The 24,151-nt window shown below is 37.4% G+C and overlaps 1 protein-coding gene across 1 annotated transcript in view; it reads left to right on the top strand.

Annotated features, from left to right (window-relative positions):
- EYS (eyes shut homolog) overlaps window positions 1-24,151 on the top strand; it is a 1,562,674-nt gene that overhangs the window by 1,072,762 nt on the left and 465,761 nt on the right. The window contains 1 exon segment of the mRNA XM_071219700.1: window positions 10,284-10,319. Within this exon segment, the coding sequence (XP_071075801.1) occupies window positions 10,284-10,319 (36 nt within the window).

The following is a 24,151-nucleotide window of genomic DNA, read 5'->3' as shown; positions in this document are numbered from 1 at the left end:
TCACTTCTGTGTAGAACCTAAAGTACAATATAGAAAAACAAACAGAATCAGACTCATAGACACAAACACCAGACTAATGGTTGTCAGAGGGGAGAGGGGGTTAAAGGAGTGGCTGAAAAAATTGAAGAGATGGAGAAGTACAAGCTGGCAGTTACAAAGTAGTCGCAGGGATGTAAAGTACAGCACAGGGAACATAGTCAATAATACTGTAGTAACTATGGATGGTGCCAGGCAGGTACTGGAACATGTTGGGGGGACCACTTTATGAGGTATATGATTGTTTAACCACCCAAAACTAATATAAAATAATATTGAATGTAAACTGTAATTTTTTTTAAAAAACTTAGTGATCAACTAATGTGAAAAGTTTGAAATACTGAGTTAAACATATTTTCACAGACTATATTGTTTCATTTTTTCTCTGAAAAACTCCTGTCTTTATTATGCTAATGTTAATTTTCATCTCTAAGAAGAAGGATACGTCATGTAGCATTTCTGAAAATTGTTCACCATACCTTGTATTTTTAGTAATGTCAATTAGTAGCATCATCAAGTAATAGTAGTATTATGGAAATACCAAATTTTAAAGTAGATTTTAAACTAAATTTAAAACCTTCATTAGCTTATCCCATGTGAAATATGCAAAATACATGTGTGTGTGAGCGGCGAACCTGTCCTTATTATACCTGACAGAGGGCATTTATTCAGCGGTCAATCACTTCCGGAACACACATTACATGTAGAACTCTGTGCTAGAGACTAGGCAAATGGAATGCTGAAACACGGTCTTTGCCATGAATAATCCCATCAGCAAAAACCATACATAGCCTACAAAAACCAAAAAAAAAAACCAAAAGTCCTCTCAGTGTTAAGATTCACTGGGGCCAGCTAAGAATCTCTGTGCTAAGCATTATCAACGCAGAGCTGCTTGGTCTGTATGAAATAATCACATTCAGGCTCGATCTGGAAAATCACTGGAGGAGTATTTCAAATAGTCTACATATAAATTTTCCATAGCCTCGTTAAAGAAATGAAAAGAAGCAAACAAAATTAATTCTACTAGTCTATTTTATTTAACCCAGTATGTTCAACATATTGTCATTTCAACATGTAATTCTCATGAAAACATTATTGATAGGACACATCACATGATTTTACTTCATAAGAAGTCATTGAAATCTACTGTGTTTCTTATACTTATAAGTCATCTCAGTTTGTGCTAGCCACATTTCATCTGTTCAGTAGCCTGTGGTGAGTGGCCACATGTTGGATAGAGCGGCTCTACAATAGAACTATTCGGCATTATGATAAGCTACTTTTCACTGAATTTATCTGGGCCTTGGATATGGTGTCATTGGTTATTCATCCTCTAGCCAAAGTTTATTGTGCTTTCACTGTTGTAAAATGATATGCAAACATTGAGAATGCACACACAGATTGCCAATAGACATATGAAAAGATGCTCAATGTCACTCATCATCAGAGAATACATCAGTGAGTACAAAAGGGCCTGCTCTTTTGGAGTTTAGACAGCCGAGGGAGAGAGAGAGCTTTAATAAACGGTTCTAAGAGCAGTGTGTCCTGGGGATTTGGTGATACAGCGTGGAGGGGCCTGTAACCCAGCAGGGTCATAGCAAGTGAATTGAGTCTGAAAAGCAGCAGCAACAGCCTAGAAAAGAAGGAACACAGGAGTGCATGCTGGCAGGACAACCAGTGTGCTTAAAGAGAGACAAGGTAAAAGAATTCTGATTCTGTGTGAGTGAGAAAGGGTTAGCAAGGCAGTTGTTCCTGGAGCATACAGTGGATTAAGCACTAGAGGGTGAATGATGAGGATGGAACAAGAGGCCACGGTTAGATCTTGGGAAGCCTTGGATATCATTTTAAAAAGCTGGAATTTATCCAGTAGATTTTGACTTTTAAGTTTTAAATAAATTACCTTAACAGCTATATAGGAGTATTTTGGGGAAAAGAGCAGAGCATAGGAGATTATGTACATGAGGGCAGAGCAGTTTAGGGAAGAGAAAATAAGAGGCTCGGTTTTTCAGGGAAATGAGAATTATAGAGGAGGAAACAGATTCTATAATATTTGGATTAAAATCAGTAAGGCAAATCAATTGGATTTAAGTTGAAGTAGTGGGTGGAGTCAGGACAACAGCCAGGTTTCTATCCTGGCTGGTGAGGTAGCTGAGAAAACCAAGCTGAAGTAGAAAATATTGACAGGGAAGCAAGTCGATGGGGAAAGATGATAAACTCATTTTTGTCCCTTTGAGTCTGAAGTGCCTCTGGGAGTATTAGATTGAGATTTCCACAAGCCAGTGGGTGAAGCTCAAAGGTGAGATCTGACTGGTTTTGTGCTGTAGTTGAAACAATGACAGGGAATATGATTACCAGGGGAGAGCATAGAATTATAAAAACCACCTTTCAGAAAACAAAACAGCTCCTTCCCCCGCATGTCCTTCCAGAAATCATTAGCATTCTCAGTTAGTACATCTCTGCAGGGCTGTCAGAGGGACTGCCTCTAAGATTTCATATCACTGACTTGTTTGAAATTCTTCAGCCTCCTTTCTCTGTGGTTTGCAAACACTGACTATCCCCACACCTTCATTGTCCCGGGTTTCATAGTCATGCACAGACTTGTAGGTACAATCAGTTGCCTCCCGACCCCTTTTGCCCTGTGCCTTGATATGTGTCCCTATGTCTGTCTGCAAGAGCACCTCTAGTCGTCTGTACCCAGGAAGTTCTTATTGTCCTGTCTGATTCCTCGAGGCAGCTTTCCCTGACAGAGGAGTGGTAGTTATCTTCCTTTTAATAGGATTCCATAGCAACTAGTATGTATGTCTATTTTGGCAATTCTCATCTTTTTTTTAATGCAGTCAGCACTTCGTCTTCTGTCTTCTTCCACTTCAGTACATGCTTTATGAAATGATGGACTTGTCTTATTCTTTTGCTTTTTAATCTTCACTGCTTATAATTGGCTCTACAGGGACTCACACATATATTGAGTAAAAAAATATTGAATTTAATTTTATTTTTGAATTGTATTAATTTCAAAAGAGTAGAAATAAATTTGCATGAGGCTCACTGGTAAACACAAAGGAAAATATAGTTGCCAAAAATACAGCTTTATGCTGAAAATGCTTTGACCAGTTATTTCTGATACTTGAGATTACATATTATGGAGTATTCTATAAAAACTATACTCTTTTGGAATTTTAAATACATCTTTCATATATATATGTGTACCCACAACCTTACCACCAGGGAATAGATTACAAAGAAAGCAAGTCTAGTTTGGGGTAAATTTTTTCAAACATATATATTGTCTAAGAAACATTTAAAAACTGGTGCCTCAGTCTTTTAGCCTGATGAAATACTGTCTTCCGGACCCTTAACTCATATTTTGAATGAAAGGTTAATTTGGAGGTTAATGTATTCCATTCTGAGAGTGACAGCAAGCAGTCTGTGGTACAGTCAAGTGACAGCGATTTCTGTGGAGTGAAGAAACGTGACAGATGAGGCTGTTTGTGAAAGTCACTGTGCCTGCCACATTCTTATACTTAATTGTGAAATCTTTCTAAATAACCACAGGAAATTACTCACTTCTTTAATAAAAAATATTACCTGTGTCCCATGTACTCAATAACAAAATATATTTTGTGTTTTGATAAGGACATCCGAAGTGTTAAGCAGCCAACTTTTAAGTGCAGATTTCTAGATTAAGATAATATTTCATTTATCTTTGGCTTCATAATATATTTTTCAAAAAAAAACCCTTATTGCTTAAAGCAACAGATGTTACTTATTTGCTCACAGTTCTATAATAGCAGTAGGACTCAGTGAGGAGAGATTATTTTTCCTCCACTTGGTATCTTCTGGGCTGATATGTCCGAATGACTTCTTCATTCATGTGTCTTCGGTCTTAGCGAAGATGGTTGGAAAAGCAGAAGGCTGCCTAGGTGTGTCTATTTTCCTTCCCCTTTCCTCCCCTCCTCCCCAATTCATTGCCTCTCCAGAAGGCTGGCTGGGGCTTTTTTTACATCAAACATGACCATCTCCAGTTACTTAAGCTTCTTATATGGTGGTTGGCTTTCCCCAAAGCACAAAAGCAGGAGCTTCCAGGCCTTCTTCATTTCTGGGCTCCTAAAATGCCATTTCTGTTGCTTTTACAGTGCTATGACTAGATCATCACATATGAAAGGCAAGGAGAAATATACTCTGCTTCTCTGTGGGGAAATGGCAAAATTATACTGAAAAAGAGAACATAACATAGAGATAAGATTGTAGCCATAGGAATGTAAACTACCACAAATACTTAAACATATTAACCAAATACTTCTAAGTATAGATGAAAATAAATTCATACCCATGTACACATCACACTCTTTATACTAATGATTCAAAATACATTGCAGGCAGTATAGTTCTCTGAACTCTGTGTAGTAAATAACTCTGCAGACTATATACTAATTGTTCTTGTGTGTCACATGCCAAGCACGGGATGCCAGAAATTGCAGGTTGTGTCTCCCCTGTGAATGCTCACAGGCTGCTCTCATGTATTATCTGATCCCCTTCTGTGAGGCCTGACCTGCCTGGACCTCGGGGGCATGCCTGGGCCTAATAGTGCAGGGACACAGCAGCCACCGGGAGGTGCTAGTGATAATACTTCTCTCTGTTGCCTGAGGGCCTTCTCTCTTCTCTGTTGTCTCTACTGCAAACTCTAGAGAGATGTGTTTCCCACGTATTACTATTTCTAATTATTTCTGCAGCCTAACACTCACGCCTTTTTATTTTTTTATTTTTTTATGTTTTTTCTACACCCCTGTTCTTTTCTCCCATTTTCTTGCCACTAGCTCATTATTCTTTTGTCCTCGGTGGTGTTCCTCAGGTTATTATAGTTATTGCTATAATGGAAAATAATCTTTTTCTTCTGTGTCTTTTTTTTTGTCTGTTTGTTTGTTTGTTTTAATTGCTTGACAGTTTTGATTGCTTCCTGACTTCACCATAATGTTTACTTTTATTTGATTTCTTCTGAATGACAGACTTTAAGCCTGAACACTTAAATAAATTGAATGATACTTAAAAAGTAAAATTAACAAAAACTTATGACAATAAAAAATACCATTTAAAATAGTCATTTTTATTAATTGTCCAGTTTTTTTAATGAAAAACTATCTATACTTTTCTTAATATAAGTTCTAAGAGCCACTTAATTTGGATTAATTAGATTGATTTTTCTAATAATCAGATAACTTTGAAGGTTAAAAAAAAACTTTAAAGCCTGTTACGTTAGTGAGAATAGATTCATTTGCCATTGGTAGGGAAGAGAATAGGAAATAAAGTAGGCTTTTCCTTGTTTAGAGCACCATATATACATATCTTCCTGTGATGGATCAAGAATCTTTTTGGTAAAACTGATCTTACATTTATTTTTACTTTCCAAGTATTCCATGTTTATAGTGTTCTTAAGTTAAGAGTTTATGTAATTAGAAACTCATACAAAGTTTTACTTGAAAGTCAGCTTAGAAATCATGTTAAACCTGCCATTTTATCTGTGAGGAAACAGCGGGTAATGACTGAACCCATTTCTGATGGCTACTAAAGACAGCTAAGAACATCACCGAAATCACCTGTGACCAAGAAACCTCATGTTCTTGGTTTTTATGGTGGGTTCCTGACCGATTTTCCTAGTCTCTAGATCTTTGTTGGGAAGACGTGAATAACTGGTGAAGAGACAGGAAAAAGTCTGGAGGCCAAGTTTATGTGGGTGAGAAGGGAAAAGGTGTCCACTGTGAAAGCAAGAGTCTGGAATTCTACAGAAAAAAGAAAAGAGATGCGTGTTGTGAGTCAGAAAAATCAGGAGAGAGGTCGGGGTTAGGAGTGAGAGAGGAGCTTTTGGGCCAGTTACTAAAAATATGGGATTTATGGGGAGGGAAGGATGTCTAATGATACTGTTTAGAAAATCTCATTGTATGACTGTACTTATTCTGCCTTGGTCTTTGCAAATTTTCAGTAAAGACATACCGTACTTTTTAATGTTATTGTGGAGTTACTTGCATTTCTGTTGGATGTGTAGCCATGATAAAATGAAATGCAAGAAATAAGAAGGGATGCTTAGTTAAATTTGAGTTATACTTTGCCCAAGACATCTTCTATAAACTGTGCTGTTATCCCTGCTCATTGCTTAGTAGAGCGATGATGATTTTGGTAGCGTATCTACTAAAATAATAGCCAATGTGTATGGAACACATTCTCTGAGCCAGACACACTGTTAACCACTTTATACTACAGAAAACAGTTAATTTACTCATCACAACAACCCTAGGAGATAAGAACTGTTATCATTTCCATATGAAAACAAGGAAACTAAAGTTAGAATGTTAAACAAATTGAGTCACAGTTAACAGGTTCTCTACAGGGGAAAAAAGTCATGAAAACACAAAAACATTCACTAATGAAGGGACCACCTTTAAATCCTTCCCACTCAAGCAGCCCTCTCAGCTTAACGCCAATGTGTGGTCAAAGCTGTCACATCAATAGCAAAGGGAAAGTCCACTCTGCCATCGGTCCAATGGTAAAACACAAAGAAAATTTAATGGCATTGTTTAATGAAGGAAAAATAATACACGCCTTGCAAAAGATGGGAGATTTTTCTGTATTGATTAAACTGACATTGAAAACAACTTAATTACATTCAGAATCACAGGTAAATAAAATATGGCAGAGTTAATTGAAAATTGAAGAAAAGAATATCTGGAAGATTTGTGACAGGTTAGGTGCTTTCAAAGAGAATGACTTGAATTTTGACAGATTATGTGAGGCCTCTTGGAAAACAGATGAAATAATAGAAGCTAGTTTCACAATGATAACCATATTTATGACAATACTATTAAAGTAAAAAGGAAAGTAAAAGATGGTATTTCCCGTTACTATATATTTTGTAAGGAGGGTTATGCCCTCCTACTCTTCCCCCTCCAGAAAAAGAGAAACTTTAGAAGCAATCAATTTCTAACTTATTCTTACTTTCTTCTAATAATTAAAGCCTAATCATTATATTTTCTATAATTTTTAAATGTAAAATAATAAAAATCAGGAATTTCATTTATATTTTAAAATAATATTGCAAGTAAATAGTTTTCCATATGTATTATAAAATTTACAATTTATAAATAACTTGCTTTTAAGCAGTCTTATCAGAGTACCTGTACCTTCAATGAATAATTAGCAACTTCTACTTCTCAGAGTAGTCTTCAACATCAGTTAGGAACAATTACTTTGTCTCCTTCTCTTCTGTCACTCAAATAACTGTTATGATTATGGAAAGCATACCTTTGTGTTCTACCTATTACTTAATGAATTTGTACTAAAATTAATTTGGGGTTTGATCTAGTACTGTGTTTCCATATTTACACTTAGCGATTTTCAGTATAGACCGTATTGTTAATGCAAACTGCTTTCTACATGTCATTTCTGCTTACCGTCTGAAGTCCAGCAGTTGATGTTGAAGTGGTTGAGCTTGAAACTCTCATATAGAATTACAAGGTGATGAAAGGCAGCATGCAAATTATTTAGGCTTCTTCTGTGCAACGTGCACAGTTGCAGTGTTCAGATAACATCAAGTAGAGGTGATAAAAAATTATCCTGGAAAAACTCTAATAAATAACATAAAATTACCAATATAAAACTCAACATATTCCAAGTCCAAGGAAGCAAAGAAGCTCCTGAGAAAACACTTGGAGATATGTAATATAAAAGCATTGGCTATTTTTAAATGCCATTTCGATGCATGAGTTTATCTTATGTTTGAAATTATAGTTGCCATTGAATTAAGGGATGGAAAAAAATCTGTGGCACTCAGATGATGTGTGGTAGAACTACGTACCTGAAATCTGCATGATTTCGTTAACCAATGTCACCCCAATAAATTCAATAAAAAGAAATTTTAAAAATCTGTGGCACTCAAAACAATGAGCAGTCCATTATACAAATGTGTGTCCTGCATTATATAAGCAGCTGTGAAGAAAAAAAATGCAATTATTGACAGAATACCTTTGCAGTTACATTTTCCTCAAATACAAAAGAAGTTTTGTTAGATTTGTGAGAATTTATGTTTTGAGAGGCTGCTGTTTTTATTATCTACAAAATATCTGCAAAATGTAATTAAAATTATAAAAAATGAGTTTGACTATAGATTAAAAAAATTAATACTTTATTATGATATGTATATAATGTGGATTACATTACATGTAATTTCTTTAAATTGAGTTACTTTGTGACTGCTTCCTTGGACCTGTAAGGAGAATTCATCACTCCCTTGTGTCCCTATAGCGCTGCTTGAACATTCCCTCCAGGAGTCTGTTCTCCTTTCCCTGGATGGAAAGGTCTCTGAGAACACCGTTGCATTGTGTTTGCATTTCTATCCCCAGAGTCTTAGACAGGGGCTGGCACCTCCTAGGTACAGAGGACATATTTTCTGAATAAATCACAAAATGTGTCTCTTAAAATATTTTAGTGTTCCTAATACAAATAATATAATAGTAAAAATATACTGCTGTTCCATATTCTTGCAACTACATTTTCCAGAAAAAAGGTCATTTTTTGGATGTATTGTTGAGGCCAGAAAGTTATGGCATGTTTGTTTTTGTCTGAGGTTGATTTTCCATTTCTGAGTTACTCCTAGATTTTCAAGATAAAACACTTCTGAGTCCCTTTGCTGCAAAGGGCTAGATCCACTAAGTCTTCTTTTCTTCCATTGTACATCTGAGAGCCCACAGGCAAAAGAGCAGGATATAATATGCATTGAATATGGAGTCCCTTAAAACCTGTCCTCCTCTAAGAAATAGTTACTTTCTTTGCAATTCACTAAACTAGCTAGTACATTCTTGTAGTAATAGGAATACTGTTTCTGTTTGGCATTCTACAGGCCCATTACATGTAGAAATAGAGAAGTGCATTTATGATGCTGCAGTTTGTATTTGTAGTAAGACAATTAAAAAGAAAAGAGAAATTAATATCCATCCAAAGTTTCATATTTAACTGCATGAAACCTGCAAGTACTATTTCACAGTTAAATTTCCAAAACCTCTAACCTGACAAACTATATTCACAACTAAAGAAAATGAGAAATTATACCTGTACCTCTCATATATTGCCACCAGGTCAGGAATTGCTCCAACTTATGGGGTGCAGCAAAAAAATCTGTCCCAAGCCCTGGCTGGTGTGGCTCAGTGGATTGAGTACTGGCCTGAGAACCAAAGGGTTGCCGGTTCTATTCCCCATCAGGGCACATTCCTGTGTTGTGAGCCAGGTGCCCAGCAGGGGGCACTGAGAGGCAACCACACATTGATATGTCCCTCCCTCTCGAAAGAAGAAAGAAAGAAAGAAAATCTGTCCCAAGATGTTGGTCAAGACCATGGCACTACACAGGAAGAATTCCTAGCTAACTTTTCAGCAGGTATAGAGTGTCTACAGTAGTGGCTCATGTTCCCACCTCCAATTTAGGTGTGCACTTTGCACTTTCCAACACCCCAAGATGAAGTCAGCATAGGTAAAAAGATTATTGTTGTTAGTTTCATCATTATTGTTGTCATCATTATCATCAATGCAATGTCCTAAAATTGAGTCAAAGAAAGTAATATAAGAATGAAATTATAGGAGAACATATTTAGAAAGTTTAAATATGCATTTATGTATATAAATTTATATGTATTTATGAGATCTGTCAAGAAAGTATCCAGCCATGTAATAAGAAAAATAGAGACACTTATTGAAGAAGATACAAGATACAAGAAATATTGTACATAGGACAACGATGCCTCAGTCCCCTTCCAAGTAGGCATCTTGGGACCTCACCCAGTTCTCCCAACTGCCATCAGCTGCCCTGTCATATTTACCTGCATCTCATTGATGATCTGAAATCTCTTCCCTTTCAAAGGTGATTTTAATTTTGGGAAAAGCCCGAGGTTGCAGAGCACCAATTCTGGGCTGTAAGAGGACTGAGTCACCTGGGTGATTTGATGTGCTGCCAAAAACTCTGCACAAGACTTGATGCATGAGCAGGCGCATGGTTGCAATGAAGCTGCCAGTCACTAGCTGCCCATAGCTTTGGCCTTCTGAATCATCCGAATAGTTTCTGTGGAAGAATGTTCAAGCTTAACACAAAATTTGATGCAGTCATTGCTATACTTGGTCAGTCATTTTGAATGTGACAGCCACACAGTGCACATGCTCACTCAACAGTATCTACCATCCCCACTGACTAGTACAGTGAAGTTGTCATTGTTCAGACATGCACATTCCAGTCCACTCTCCTTGGCTGCCAGGTTACATTGATGTCATGCAAACAATTCTCGTTACATTAACAGTGACTGGACCTTTTCTAGACAGTCCTCGTGTGTGTGTATGTGTGTGTGTGTGTATGAACTTTATATATGTATATATATAAACTTTCATTATACTTGAAAACACAATAATGTTAGTGTCATGTAGCTGTAAAAACTCTAATCACGTTAGATTTTAAGTGGTATATAAGTAGAAATTAGAACTACATGAGTAAAAATTCTTGCTGAGACTAAGTACATGTGCTCATATTATTTATGTTCTTGTTACCCTTTTTAATAGTGATAAAGCTCTTTCAGCTTATATTCAGAGAATGGTCTGAATTATTGATGAGACTTGAAATCATTTAGAAAGGTTAATGTAGCTAAAGAAAGTTACAAAAAATTTTTCTAATATTAGTAGAGTTAGTATGTGGAAAGTATATGAGACTCATTTTACATGGTAATATGAAACAGAATAAGATTGCTCTGGACTGAATATGCCCCTCCAAAACGTATACGTTGAAGCTCTAAACCACAATGTAACTGCATTTAGACATAGGGTTTATGAGGAGGTGAAAAAGATTAAACATAAGGATGGAACCCTAATCCGGTAGGATCGGTGCCCTCATAAGAAGATCCCAGAGTGCGCTCTCTCTCTCTCTCTCTCTCTCTCTCTCTCTCTCTCTCTCTCTCTCTCCCCCACTCTGCCAGGTGTGGACACAGCGATAAGGTGACCCTCTGTAACCCAGAAATAGATTTCTCACGAGGAACTGAATTGATTAGCACTTTGATCTTGCATTTCCTAGCTTCTAGAGCTGTGCAAAAATGAATTTCTGTTCTTTAAGCCACCCAGTCTGTGCTATTATGTTATGAACAGCATTGCAGACTAAGATGAGGACTAATGCTGTGGTTATTGGAGGACAGATTTCTGCATAAAGTAGAAATGCTCCTTAGAATCTAAGAATAAATGAGGTACTTTAAATGCTACAAATTTTTCCATAAGTGAAGAAATTCAAGCAATGCCAGCAAATAATTTTGCAGGGGTTTACCAAAGTGATGCAAATATCATAAGAGTGTCTGGATTAGGTTAATGGTTTTTACGCATTGATTAATAGAAAATGCTAGTTTTTATCATTGCTGGGTAAAATAAAATTTTCCTTCAATTTTATAAATCTGTTTAAAAATAAAAACACTTCCTTAATCTCAGATTTCCTACTTGTTGACAGTAGAATATCCTTCTGGTAGTTGTTAATGCTCTTAGTCAGAAAAATAATACGTTAACAACCCAATCTTAGCCATCTTAGTGTTTTTTAAACATTTGAATTATCTGTGGCATCTGGAAGTCTAGGAAGAACAAGACTAGAAGCTATTTTATCTTGAAGCTCTCAAATTTTATGTTTCTTCATCTTTGTGACCGTTAGTATAGATTGACAGGATATTAAAAATGGAAAAATCATACATAATTTTTTAAAGATTTTATTTATGTATATTTCAGATAGAAGGGAAGGGAGGGAGAGGGAGAAAAACATCGATGCACAAGAGAAACACTGAACTCTTGCCTCCCGCACACCCCCACCGGAGTTCCTAGGCGGCATCCCAAGCACATGCCCTGACCAGGAATCGAACTTGTTTTGCAAGATGATGCCCAACCCTCTGAGCCACACCAGTCAGAGCTATAAATTCCTTTCGGATGGCAAAATCATGGATGTTCTTCATCCTGAAAGGCACCAGACTCACCCGGCCGTCGATTTCAGTAACCTACCAGTCAGGACTTGATTCCTCTCCTGATGTGACATGTGCCATCTGTTGTATTCCCCATTACCACGTCACCTGCTCTCATCTGTGAACTTTTTGTTTCTGCTTCCTGGCATCAAATTCTTAGCATACTTTGGATAGTATCTGAATTTAATATGATGCCAGATTACTCCTATCTACATGGATGTATACTATAGATACATGGATGTAAAAACATTAGTGGTTTTTGAAATGTGTAGGTCCTAGAGAGTGAGGTGGCCAAGTGCCAGTGTTCCGCTAAGGCACTGCAGTCAACATGCAGGGCTAACACAGAAATAATGGGAAAGCACTTTAGCCTGAGACCTGACAGTAGGTGGTGTGGGAGTGGAGACTGAATAATTCTGCACTAGAAGACCCTACTTGCAAACCTTACTCCTTGGGAAGGAAGTGCACGTCTAGTTTCTTGTTTGTTTGTTTTTTAAATCCTTACCTAAGGATATTGTTATTGATTTGGGGAGAGAGACAGAGAGAGAGAGACATGGGAGAGAGAAACATAGTGGGAGAGAAAAACATGGAACTGTTTACCTGTTGCCTCCCATATGCACCCCAACCAGGCATCAAACCCACAAGCTTTTGGTGCACGGGAGGACTCACCAACCAACCGAGCCACCCAGCCAGGGCACGCATGCCTAGTTTTTATAGCAGGGCACTTCTTCTGTTTTATGGCAGTTGTTCTATTTCCAGGATGTGGTTTAACAGTATGTTGTCCGCAAACCTTGGCCACCTGGAGCAGGTTCAACCTACCAGGCAGAGCTCTGAAGGACCAAAGTTAACTGGAACCCTCTGGTGAAAGAGATGTTAAGATGTTGTCTTAATCTCTTTTCAATTACAAGTGTTAATACCCAAATGTCCATTATAGATCCCGATTGACAAAGGAGCCCAGAGGAGACAACACCTGAGCAAATAAAATGAATTTAGCTTTTCTAAACATCACAGAAAGTATTCGGTACAGAAAAGGTATTAAATAAGGAGATCAGCCTCATTATCCAGTAACAGGTGAGATGAATTGATTCTCGTCTGTCATCAATGGCCTGAGGATCTGTCAGGCCTTCGGGAAATTTTCACAGATTCCTTCAATCACAGCTTTATATACATAAAGTCAAAGCTGTAGAGCAGACCTATGTAGCTTCACCTGAAAAACTAATAGAAAATATTCACCCCTGAGCAAGTTCACCTCACCCGTCTCAGCGTTACACTTTATTAGGGGTCAGCAAACCACAGCCTCCGGGCAAAATCTGACCTGCCACCTGTTTTCAAATTCAAGCTTTATTCTAGAACAATTACGCCTGCTTGTCTGTGCATTGCCTAGGGCTGCTTTTCCACTGCCACTATGGAGATCAAATATCCCTCAAGGCTTAAAATATTTACCCTCTGTCCCTTTTTGGAAAAAGTTTGGCCTTGCTATTATGTGACCAAAATCAGAACTCTTAGCCCTGAACCTTCTCACTTCCCTCCCCAGGAAGCTCCCAAAATTTGGTTCAAACTCATCCTCCTACTCAGTACTATGAAATTAGAAAGAGGGTGAGTTACCCGGATGTGTCTGAGTTCCGGAGCATCCTAGACAGTTCTGCCACTGATCTCTTTACGCTGGCAACAGAAGGCCACCTGTGCACAGGTGGTTTTTTCCTCTTTATTCATTATATATGATATTCCCTGAAAAGTGGAAAAAGGAATAAAACATCAACAATTGCGTATATAATTCTGTCATAAGAAACAAATGACCAGAGTCTGAATTCTAATTATTTTCATTCATTTTTAAATGTAATGGTTTTAAATACGTATTTCAATTATTTTGTTTTGATTCAAGTTGCTTAATTTGATCACCCACATATTAATTGGCCAAAGAGAATCATTGAATAAATGCAAATTGATTCTGCCCCCAGAAATAGATGTTGACTACTTTAGGTTTAATGAGCCTCAAAATAGCATTTTAAGTACATTTTTATTTTTTATAGACTTTAATCATATCTGTCTTTAGGGCTTGGGTTTAAAGCTAAAGAACTCTTCTTGGCTAATTAAGCTTACTCACCTGACAGATTTTCCACAGGTCATCTGACTCTGCTGTAGGCTATGGCAGCCTTTGTTATACAACAGGAGAGGAAAAGGGGAGATTATGTTGGAATGGATTTTGACAATATGGAGATAATACCATTCCCCCAAATTGCTGCATAAATAATGTTGTACGTTACTTCAAAATTGCACATATTTGGTGAACATCTCTATACCAGAACCCGAAGCTCTTGCAGAAATACCTCTTTCCTGCTCAAATGAACTTGTCTCGAGGTAAAGATGTGCAAAGGGCCAACAGTTAAGACTGGAGAAATGCGAAATGTAAAGTGTTTTTTTTAAACTCATACTAAGAACATTCATTTTTATTGTTTTGAATTGATTTAAATATTCAGAAATGTAATTATTCTATGCTTAATTAAACTGATTTTCCTAATTTATAAACTGCTTCAGGGAAAAGAGGCTAAGTAATTCTGGAAGCTGTGCCAACTCTCAGGGGACACAAATACACCATTTAATCTTCTAAAGAAATAAATTACTAGAGTAAATCGCATTCGAATGGCAAGCCAGCAAGTGAGATGAACACAATTGAAACAGTAATTCCAAGCCCCGTCATGTAAGGGTTTTTTTTTTATAATAGACATTTAAGAAATATAAATGTAACAATATGTTGTCATGTTGGACGTGGGGCCGAACATTACCATTATAGCAAGGTTACATTTCAGTTACTGCCTTTTTCAAAAAGAGGAAATTTGGGCACATGGCAGGAGGCAATGAGGCAATGCACATAAAGTGTTTGCAGATTCCTGGCAGCTTAAAATCTCCACGTCAAATACCTCCCACATCCCTGAGGCTAGAAATCGCCTCTCATTTCACGGAACTCCCTGGGATGACATCATTTTATATGGACCTCTCCTGTGGGTCTTGCCTCTTGTTCATTCCATGAATGTTACTTGTTAATTCTCCTAGGGACAAGCTCTGCCTGATTTATCATTGTATCCCCTTAACATCTTCTGTCTTGTGCACCGTAGCCACTCAGTAAATATTTAAATTAAAGTTGAATTGATTAATGTATGCTCCAAGCAATAAGCTTGATTCTCCCAGGAAATAAACTGCTCAGGATAGTAATTTTGGACTTCTTTAGAAGCTTCAGCGAGTCTGTTGGGGGCTTCGATTTGGATCAGATAACCTGGGCTGCAGTCTCAGCTGAAGGGCTGGTATTGGGGCAATGCTTGCATGGAAAAAAATCAATGAATATAAACATCTATGTAATGATTACTTTCTATATAATAAAATTTGCACAAAAATATGTATCATGCAGTGTATAAAACAACACTGAGTTCTTATACATGTCATCTTAATTCTCACAAGAACCCTATGAAATAGAGATAATGCATTATCTCAATTTTACTAATGAGGAAACTGAGGAATAAGGAAGTCACGTAACTAAGAAGTATGGTCCGAATTTAAACCTAGGTAGTTAACTTTAAATTCCATGCTCTTAATTAATTCATATGCAAAATTATCTGTTTGCCCGTGTATGATATAATTTTTGGCAGTATTGGACTTTTTTTATTTTATTTGTTTTAATTCAAAGCACACAAAACAGTGTGCTTTGACCTAACCTGCATGTCAAAATTGTGATTTCACTATTACTTTTGCTTAGGAAAAATAAGAGTGGATAACGGTGTTGGTCCTGAGTTGTTTCAAAGAGACACATGAAGTAAGTAGTAATATAGGAGGTTCTCAGCTACAGCAATAATCACAAGGCACTTTGTGAATGACTGAAGGATAACAAACCATATTAAGAAATATGCTGGGAAAGTGCTGCGTACATTTCCACTCACTAGAATAGATTTCTTCCCTCTCTGATACATAAAATAAATAAATAAAATATCAAAAGATTTCATAATTGTGTATGTAGTACACATAATTATAATCAAAACTTGCATTATACATAGATAGTATTATGTATATACTTGTACTGAATATATTAATACATATCATTGTTGTAATGAGATTTAGTGATAAAAATGGTACTACCTTCAATGACACATTACACAGATTTCTCAGGGTTCCAAATTTATCTGTATGCTTTACACATCATACAGATAAATGGAAATTCAAGAATATGAATTTTATATTAGTATATCTCAAATTAAGGGGGAAAAAGAATGCTGCATGAAGAGAGGAAAAATGTAAGTAGAACATGAAGATGAGAAAATCATAGCTATTTTTACAGGATACTTAAATCATGCATCGTCAGCAATTAAAGCGGAAAGAAAGCACCTAGTTGAAAGCTCCCTTTGGACTTTATCAGGAGCCAAACTGTGAAGTTAAGCTTCTGGCTCTGCTTCCACTCGCCCACCTACAGAATCAATATGTAGCGTATAAGATTAGAGTGTGTGTGCCCTATATAAAAATCTAAAGTTAAAAATCTAAAGTTACCAAAAAGCAATGACAAACAGTGGTCATGGTGCGTGTGGCAATAAGCCTCCTGTGGCTTTGCTGAACTAATCACTGTGAAAGTCATTTTAAAATAAGGGTCTCTGTTTTCATTACATTGTGATTTAATTCCTATTTTTCAGGGGGGAAAAGTATGTGATTGTTTATATTTGACATTGACTGAACCTATTTGCTTCCATCCATCCTTGCCAGTGTTCGCTCGGATAAATCAGGAGATCATTACCCTATATCTAATACTTTACATATTGGACTTTCTGTTTTCAGACATATCAACAAGCCTCATATTATAAGTGAAACTATATGATTTGGGGTGCGTTGGGTAGGCACTTTGTGCTCTTAATCTGGTTTGAATGACTATTTTGTGCCACCAATTAAAGCAGCGTTCAGGCAAGCCGTTGCCAGTTTCATTACTGACTCTAATCTCTGGTGGCTCAAAGTGCTAGTTGCTTTTCTCTGTATTTACAAATTCACTTCTAATAAACTAGATTTTCTGCACCTGTGGGACCCAGCAGTCCCAGCACAGATGTTGCCCTTGTCCCATCAGGCTGGAAAAGCTAGATTGCCAGCAACAGAAAGCCTACTTGGCAGGGACAACTTCCCAAATGACAGCCATGGACACCCTCTGTCTTCCTCTGCCCTTCCTGCCCAGCAGTGGTGCCTCCCAGGTCCAATGTCTCTGCACTTTCACTGGCTGCTTCCCACCAATTCATGTTTTCAGGAAAGAATCTGATCAAAGTAATTATATCATGTTGTTAAATGTTTGATAATTTATATGCTTCCTCTCCTGAGGATATTTACACTTCAACACGCTGAAAGCCTTCATCCAAAGCATAAATCTCAGAGGATGGGATTTCTGGCATCAGTAAGCCAAAAGGGAAAAGTTTTGTTTGTCTGAGATTTTTGTCATGCCCTTGAAGTCGCTCCATGTCTGTTTCAACCATGCGACAGGAAGATCCCTTACACTGATCATATTGCTTCTTATGTTTAGGACTTTCAAATGCCTATTCTAGAAGATGCACAGGTGTTCATGGAGAAAGAAATTGTTTTAAAAAACATATTTTAAAAGGTGCAGAACTCACAGGACTTGCACAGGACTCAGAGAAAGTATAAAGTTCAAATCTCATAAAGTTTTTTATTTCCCACTGAGTTTTACAGACCATTGCTTAGACCAAGTTTTGTATCCCACTGTTACCATCGGTGTTTGGCTAATTATTAATAAAGAAAGGGGATCAAAGGGAATCAGAGTTTAATAAACTGGGGAGCATGAGTCTGTTTGCTTCAGCAGGAAGCTGCAGCCTTGCCCTCCAGGGGATTACAGCATTTCTCCTTCAGCGGGATTAACCCTCCTCCCTGCCCCCTCACCAGTGCTGAATGGTTGGGGGTGGGGCACAGGGAGAGGTACTGGACCACAGAAGCCTGTCAGTCTAACGAGAAGATGGACCCATGGCCTGTGAAAACTTGGGAAGTCAACTGGTCATTTTTAAAAAGCTTCTGGTCTATTCCAAGCCTGAAATACATAATCCCAGAGAAATGAAGATGTTCGCCCTCTCTCTCTCTCTCTCTGGCCCAATGACATGGTGTATTTGCCTGTTCTGTCCATGGCCATGTACCCCTAGCAGCCGTTTGCCCATAGTTGTGTGGACTCCACAGGCAGGCTCCAGGAGGGAGCCTGAAGACCACAGCACAGCAAAGGACTGCAGCTGGAAGCATATGCTGAGCTAGCCAGATGCTGGACTGGACCGTAAAGTATAGCACAAACTCTGGGCAGTGGCCTTTATTCTGACCCTACTGAAGCCAAGATTGGACCTTTTCCATGGCAAGATGGATGGGATGGGACTTTGGAAGTCAGGAAGGAAAATACCTTAACTTTACATCACCAATAAAGTTTATCACAGAACCCCATCCTCCTATGCACATCTCAGGAAATCCTTTTCCTCACACCACCACAAGAACTCCACTTCCATCACCAACACCACCGCCATAATATTTTAACATCGATTCTAAGCACTGAAGAGATCGGGCTGAGTCCCTATCTTCATGAAGCACCTGGTCACTTTATATTATAAATATTTCTTTGCATATTTATCCTCTGACCTGTGCTAGAAGCCATTTAGGGCAAAAAGTGTGTCTTTTCCATCCGTCTACAGCCCATAGCACAGTTTTTAATGAATTTAACCCTAAATAATAGTGGTGGAATACATTTTAGAGACGTTTTTCTGTAGGACCTTTACTGTGTGAATTAGTAGAAATTAAACATTTTGGAGGGAGTTGAGTAGGCAGAGAAGGTTGGAGTAGAGAGAAATATAAATTTATAATAAAATCATATTTTCACAAAAGACAAAAACCTTTGTTCTTAGTTAGAATAGCTATGATTCTGTTCCCTTTCTTCCATGCAGGTACAAGAATTTAAAATGGGAGCTTAAAAAGTGAGTCAACAAGTGTCTTAATCTGTTAAGGCTACTCGAACAAAATGCAACAGAGTGGGCAGTTTATAACAAGAGATTTAGTTCTGGAAGTTCTGGAAGCTGGAAGTCTAAGACTAGGGTGCCAGCATGGGTAGGTGAGAGTCCTCTTCTGGGACACAGATTTTCTTGTGTCCTCACGTGGCAGAAAGGGTTAGGGGATGCTGGAGTCTTTTTATAAGAGCACTAATCCTATTCATGAACCTTCCCACAGAAGGCCCCACCTCCTCACCATCACATTGGAATAAGGTTTTCAACATATGAATTTGGGGGAGGAAACAAACATTTTGACCATAGCATTCCACCCCTGCTCTCCCAAAATCCACACCATTCTTACATGCTAAATACATTCATTCCATCCCAATAGTTCCAAAGTCTTAACTTGTTCCAATATCAACTCAAAAGCCTAAGTCTAAAGTCACATCTAGATATCATCTCAATCAGATATGAGAGAGACAATTCATCTCAAGGCAAATTGCTCTTTAGCTGTGAACTTGAAAAATCAAACATGTTATGTGCTGGCAAAATACAATGGTGGGACAGGCATAGCATAGGCATTCCCATTCTAGAGGGGAAAATAGAAAAGAAAGAGATGAGCCCCTGAGCATCCCTGAGTCCATGGCTTTGCTGAGCACAGCCCCTCTTCAAGGGTGAGAATTGCTTGCTGGCAGCTCTTCCAGGGTGAAATTACAGGCATGTGGTTGGAGCAGCCTGGACCTGCAGACCTACAGCTCAAGAGGCTCCATTTGGAGGTAGCCATGGCCCAATGCTTTGCTAGGACAGCCTTGGGAACCGCTATTCCCACACCTCTGAGCCAGTCTTCTGGCCTGCGAAATCCAGGTGACAGCTTCCCTTTTGAAACCAAGGAGGCAATCCTGATGATCTCTGAATCCTCTGTAGAGTCCTTTTTACTTTGTCTTGAAGAATATCACATGTTCATTAGTCAGTGGCGCTGTGGTCCCACCCTGTAAAATCTAACACAACCTTCTTTTATTCCTTTCTGTATCCTTCCCCTCTGGTTCACATTGAATGTTTTCTTTCCAGAGTGGCTGATTAAGTCCCAAGTTCACATCTCATGAATCTCCCTATCTCCTTATAAGTGCAATGGTGTGGCCTTTGGTCACACCATTGGTGTTCTCTTCCAAACATGCTTTCTTATTTTTGCATTGTGTATAGGTTGAGAATTTTCCAAATTTTTAAGTTCTGCTTCCATCTTTAAGTCATTTCTTTCTTCTCTCATTTTAACTGTAAGCATTCAAGAGAAGCCAAGCCAAACCTTCAGTATTTTGCTTGGAAAGAACAGCTGTGTGAGGAGGTATGTTAATTAGCTTTACTGTAGTAATCATTTCAATATATATATGTGTGTGTGTGTGTGTGATCAAATCATCATGTTGTACACCTTAAATACATAAAATTCTTATTAAATACATAAAACATAAAATTATAAAGAAAGAATAGCTTTAGCCATATATTCAATTTCATTTTCACAAGGTCTATATTTCATGAAACACTAAGACACAGACACAATTCAGACACATTCTTTGCCAGTCCGTAACAAGGATGGCCTTTTCTCTATTGTCCAATAACATACTTCTCATTTCTGTCTGATATCTCATCAGAATGGCCTTCACTGTCCATATATCTACTGACATTCTATTCACAAGCATGTAGGTATCCTCCAAGAATGCTGAGGTTCTCTATACAGCTTTCCTCTTCTCTTTCAAAGTTTTTGCCAAAATTGCTTTTAATGCTCCATTCACAGCAATGTAGGCTTTTCCTGACATACACCTCAAAACTCTCTTAGCATCTACCTTTTAGCAAGTTGCAATCTACCTCCACATTTCTGGGTATTTGTTATAGCAGCACCCCAACTCTTGGTACCAATTTTCTGTCTGCTCAGGCTTCTATAACAAAATAATACAGACTGAGTAGCTTATAAACACCAGCAATGTATATTTTACAGTCTGGAAAGGTGCTAGTTCAAGATCAGGGTGCCAGCATGGTCAGTAAAGGATTCTCTTCTGGGTCACAGACTTCTTGCTGTATCCTCACATGGCTGACAGGGCTAGGGGACTCTGTAGAAATGAGAATCTGCATACCATGACCTGAAGAATATTATGTAGGGCAGAAAATGTTATCATTATTGGACTCCATATGGAGACAAATCTGCAGAATTGCCAAATTGGCTTCTTTTCTAAAGCTTCACTCTGAATCTAAAATTAGAGGGGGACTAGAAGATGAGTTGGTTACTGGTGTCAACATAATAAATTCTCCCTTATTTCCAAATGCACTTTGTATTCAGTGAACTGTGACTAGCAAAAAAAAACTGAGAAGTTGCAACATTTGACGCAAACTTTCATTTTTACTGCTGACTTCTCAAGTAACTATTGCAAATAGGAAACTAGATATTTTATCTTTGTAGTTCAAGGAAAAGACAGGATTTCCCTTTTCCTATATTAAACTTTAAAAATATGTAACTGCTTTGTTATTTCAGGAATTCAACTATCAAATAGGATATCAGAAAATTGCAAACTTAGTTTGAACTTTTTTTAAAAGTTTCTTAATTTTTGAATATTGAAATTCAAAAGTAATTGAAAAGACTTTTAAATAACATTTCTTTATTTTTATTTAAAATCAGGAGAATTTCTAATTTAAAAGAAACATTTATTTGATTTCTAATCTAAGATTCTAATTATTTATTTTACAGAATCATTAACTCTTCTCTGATATTGAACAATATCATAGACCAAATTTCTATTTATTCCAGTTGGCATTTATATAATTGTTTAGACTGAAAGCAGATGAATTTTATTTTTCACATCTTAGATTATGATTTAATTTTTACAAGGTATTACTTTCAATAAATATTATTTTTGAGGTAAAGTTATAAGGAGATTGATATAATTGATACCCAATTACATTTTAACACTTGAAGTTAATGCCAGATTTGTGGCCCTAAGAAAATATATTGCAAGACTCAAAACTTCTGAATTTTACAGAATAAGTTAGGAGACTTGCTCTCTGCTTATTCTTTAAGTGACTGACAAGCTTATCGGTGATTGACACTTTACCTTTATAATAAATCCACCCATATAAGTTGTCAATTATTTAGGGTCTAACCCCCTAAATTTTTATCAAAACAATACAATTTAACTATAGATGAAGTTTAAGTAAGAGTTTAGTCAGGATATTTTTTGAACTTACCTCTGTATACATACATCATTTATATACATGGCGGGGTAATGACATTTCTTCCCCATTTCTTCTATTTATTTGAAAGTAATTATCACACATTCACACATCATAATACAATGCAATTATTCTTTTACCAACCCTAATGAATGTATATTCCAATATGATAAGATGCTTCTCTTAATCTTTTCAGACTGCTATAACGGAATACCAAAGACTGGGTAGCTTAAAAGCAAGCAGATATTCTCACATTCTGGAGGCTGGGAGTCCAAGATTAAGGCACTGGCACGTTCTGTGTCTGGTGAGAGCCCTCTGCCTGGTTCATAAGGGGCCATGTTGGGGCTGTGTCCTCACATGGTGTAAGAGTCCAGGGATCTTTCCAGGACCTCTTTTATAAGGTGACTAAACCCATTTGTAACGCACCCCCCCTTATGATCTAATCACATCCTAAAGCACCCCTCTACCAAGAACTCCCATGTGAAGGGGGGGTACATCCAGTCTAAAGCAGTGTATAACAGAATTGTTTTTCTAATTTTAATGTATATTTACTGGTTATAAAATCAAAACCAAAGTACAGAATATATCACAATACCCTGCTTTCATGTAAAAACATAATGATCATGAATAATCATATTGCAATATAATGACAATGTATGATCCATCATAATATTCAAATTCCTGACAGAAACATTTGGGTTAAAAGTATACAATGTTAAGAAACCTTCAATGAACCATGATTCCCAATATTTTGAACAACTCAGTGATGCCAAATCTATAGTGGGCAAGGAGATAGCAAACAAGACAGACACTCTCAGTAGAGGTGGGAGGTGGAGCGTGGTCTTTGCGGTCAGTGGCCTGTAATCTAGTCTAGTTAGGCCATGCCGTGTTCCAGGTTTGTGACTTCAGCAAATTCCCTTATTTTGCAACACTTCACAGAAATCCCTGAGATTTAAAAGAGCTCTCTTTCCCAAGCAAAGAAGAACCCATTGAACAGCACATACAATGCACCAGAGAAATGAAGATACGTTTGTCAGCTTTGTTATTGACAATAGCTAAGTGAGAGGTATGGATTTAGATCTGCTGCTAATGGGCTTCCAAATACTTTGCCCCAGAATAGACATTAAAACCTGCTGAACACAGTTGGGCAACTTCAGGGAGAGTTTCTCAACATGTAGAGGAAGGTAGACTTCCTTTGGAATCACTGGCTTCTCTTCAAAGAGAGGGGAAGGTAGGACCTAAACTGAACTTTAAAATACCTTCTTCCAAATAAGAGCTAATGTTCAAAGAAAGGGAAAAAAGTCATCTCTTGGTTGAAAGCAATCTTTATGTAAATATGAGGGTAGAGAAATGCATGTTCTTCTTAGAATATCAGTAATGAAGACAGTCCATAGAAAATAGCAAGCATACAGTGATAGAATCTATATAATACAATTGTTATGGGGAGCAAATGAGATTAGGGCATAATAGTCAGTAGTCAATAGCTATCAGTTACTACTTTTAAAAAAAATTGCTATTAGTATCTAAAAATTTTAACATTGAGCCCTTTGCCAAGCCAGAATTGGTTTGTTGGTCTACTCTGCTGGTGGTAAATGGGATGAAAAGTTTTCAACGTTAAAATAGAAACACGGGATATTGTTTCCTAAAATGTTAAGTGATTTACCTTTCATACAATAATATGTACCTTCCTCAGTGAGTAGAAATTGAGAGGCTAAAATACAAAGATAAGGTGAATTTTCTTGTGTTGAGGACAAGAGCTTGAAAGGTGAGAGGGAGGGAGGAGTGCTGTGAAGAAGAGAGAGTGTTACAGCAGTTCAGCGAGTTCACATTTTTTTTCCTACAAAAAGAACAGGCAAGGAGACAAGCCAACAAATTGAAAGTACCAGGAGAAACGGAGATTCTGAAACAAGTAGGGCA

This window comes from Desmodus rotundus, chromosome 11, assembly GCF_022682495.2.
Source record: "Desmodus rotundus isolate HL8 chromosome 11, HLdesRot8A.1, whole genome shotgun sequence".
NCBI classification, from domain to species: Eukaryota; Metazoa; Chordata; class Mammalia; order Chiroptera; family Phyllostomidae; genus Desmodus; species Desmodus rotundus.
This window is presented reverse-complemented; position numbering and strand designations above follow the sequence as displayed.